General features: G+C 49.9%; 1 protein-coding gene across 4 annotated transcripts in view; it reads left to right on the top strand.

Moving 5' to 3' along the window:
• Positions 1-689: 689 nt before the first annotated feature.
• The window catches only part of LOC107569951 (transmembrane protein 181-like), a 26,222-nt gene continuing 25,435 nt past the window's right edge, over positions 690-1,476 (top strand). For 3 of the 4 annotated variants that reach the window (XM_016256128.1, XM_016256127.1, XM_016256125.1), the window contains exon 1: positions 690-805. In XM_016256128.1, the coding sequence (XP_016111614.1) occupies positions 693-805 (113 nt within the window). In that variant the 5' untranslated portion in view covers positions 690-692. Of the gene's footprint in view, positions 806-1,330; positions 1,435-1,476 lie in introns of those variants that run through there. The other variant, XM_016256129.1, reaches the window with a different exon arrangement.

The raw sequence follows: 1,476 nt of genomic DNA, 5'->3' as shown, positions 1-1,476 counted from the left end.
ACCTAGTGAGCCCTACTGAGTGTTTAACAGCGCTTAACAGTGCGCCCTACCGAGTGAGCCCTATTGAGTGTTTAACAGAGCTTAATAGTGCGCCCTACCTAGTGAGCCCTATTGAGTGCTTAACAGAGCTCAACAGTGCGCCCTACCGAGTGAGCCCTACCTAGTGAGCCCTATTGAGTGTTTAACAGTGCGCCCTACCTAGTGAGCTCTATTGAGTGTTTAACAGAGCGCCCTACCTAGTGAGCTCTATTGAGTGTTTAACAGAGCTTAACAGTGCGCCCTACCAAGTGAGCCCTATTGAGTGTTTAACAGAGCTTAACAGTGCGCCCTACCTAGTGAGCCCTATTGAGTGTTTAACCGAGCTCAACAGTGCGCCCTACCTAGTGAGCCCTATCGAGTGCTTAACCGAGCTCAACAGTGCGCCCTACCTAGTGAGCCCTATCGAGTGTTTAACAGCGCTCAACAGTGCGCCCTACCTAGTGAGCCCTATCGAGTGCTTAACCGAGCTCAACAGTGCGCCCTACCTAGTGAGCCCTATCGAGTGTTTAACAGCGCTCAACAGTGCGCCCTACCTAGTGAGCCCTATCGAGTGCTTAACAGAGCTCAACAGTGCGCCCTACCGAGTGCGCGGAACCCTGTCCGTGGTCCTGAACGCGCACCGTCACGTGGCCACACAGCCGCAGACCGCAGCGATGGAGCGGCCGGAGAGCTTGGAGAAGATGAAGCAGCTCTGCAGGAGAATACAAGACGCCTTCAGAGAGCTCCAGGAAGACCTGACGCCCTACAAAACCGAGCGCTTCTACAGGTAACAGCTTACTCAGCGCCATTAACGGGAGCTACATCAAGTCTGGTTTATTACACATTTAGTCCTTTAGCAGATGCTTTTATCCAAAGCGACTTAGAAATGAGGACAACAGAAGCAATCAGACCAACAAAAGAGCAATGATAGTCTCAGTTAGCTTAACAGTGTGTGTGTGTGTGTGTGTGTGTGAGAGAGAGAGAGAGAGTGTGTGTGTGTGTGTGTGTGTGACAAAAAGAAAACAAGCAGATAGAATAGAGAAGGCATTTTGTGTTGTGAAAGTGTTAATTAAATAGAATTATTCATTTATATAGACACAAACAATGGCGCGTTAAAAATAGCGTGCAAATCGTATTAATTGATATGAAAGCAATAGCGCAGATGGCGCATGCGCACTGCGGCGGCGGTCACGTGAGCTCGGGCGGGTGACGTCAGCGGGCTGATGTGTGCGGATGTGCTGCGCGAGGATGGAGAGGTAAGCGGAGCACCAGCACTACAGCTCAGACTCTTCTAGACGCGCTAGAGTCTCGCGGCGGCATAAACTGTGTTTACTGTTATCAATAATTCATTCGTTACATGTACAGTTACTTTATATTTACAGTCGCTTTTGTGTGTCGTGTTTGCCGCTGTCTCAGGTGGGCGTGATCTCATCTCATTTCCTGTGTGTGTGTGTGTGT

Source organism: Sinocyclocheilus grahami, unplaced genomic scaffold, assembly GCF_001515645.1.
Source record: "Sinocyclocheilus grahami isolate Dianchi unplaced genomic scaffold, SAMN03320097.WGS_v1.1 scaffold1398.1, whole genome shotgun sequence".
Lineage (NCBI taxonomy): Eukaryota > Metazoa > Chordata > Actinopteri > Cypriniformes > Cyprinidae > Sinocyclocheilus > Sinocyclocheilus grahami.
Note: the sequence above shows the minus strand (reverse complement) of the source record. Positions and strands in the feature narration are given on the sequence as shown.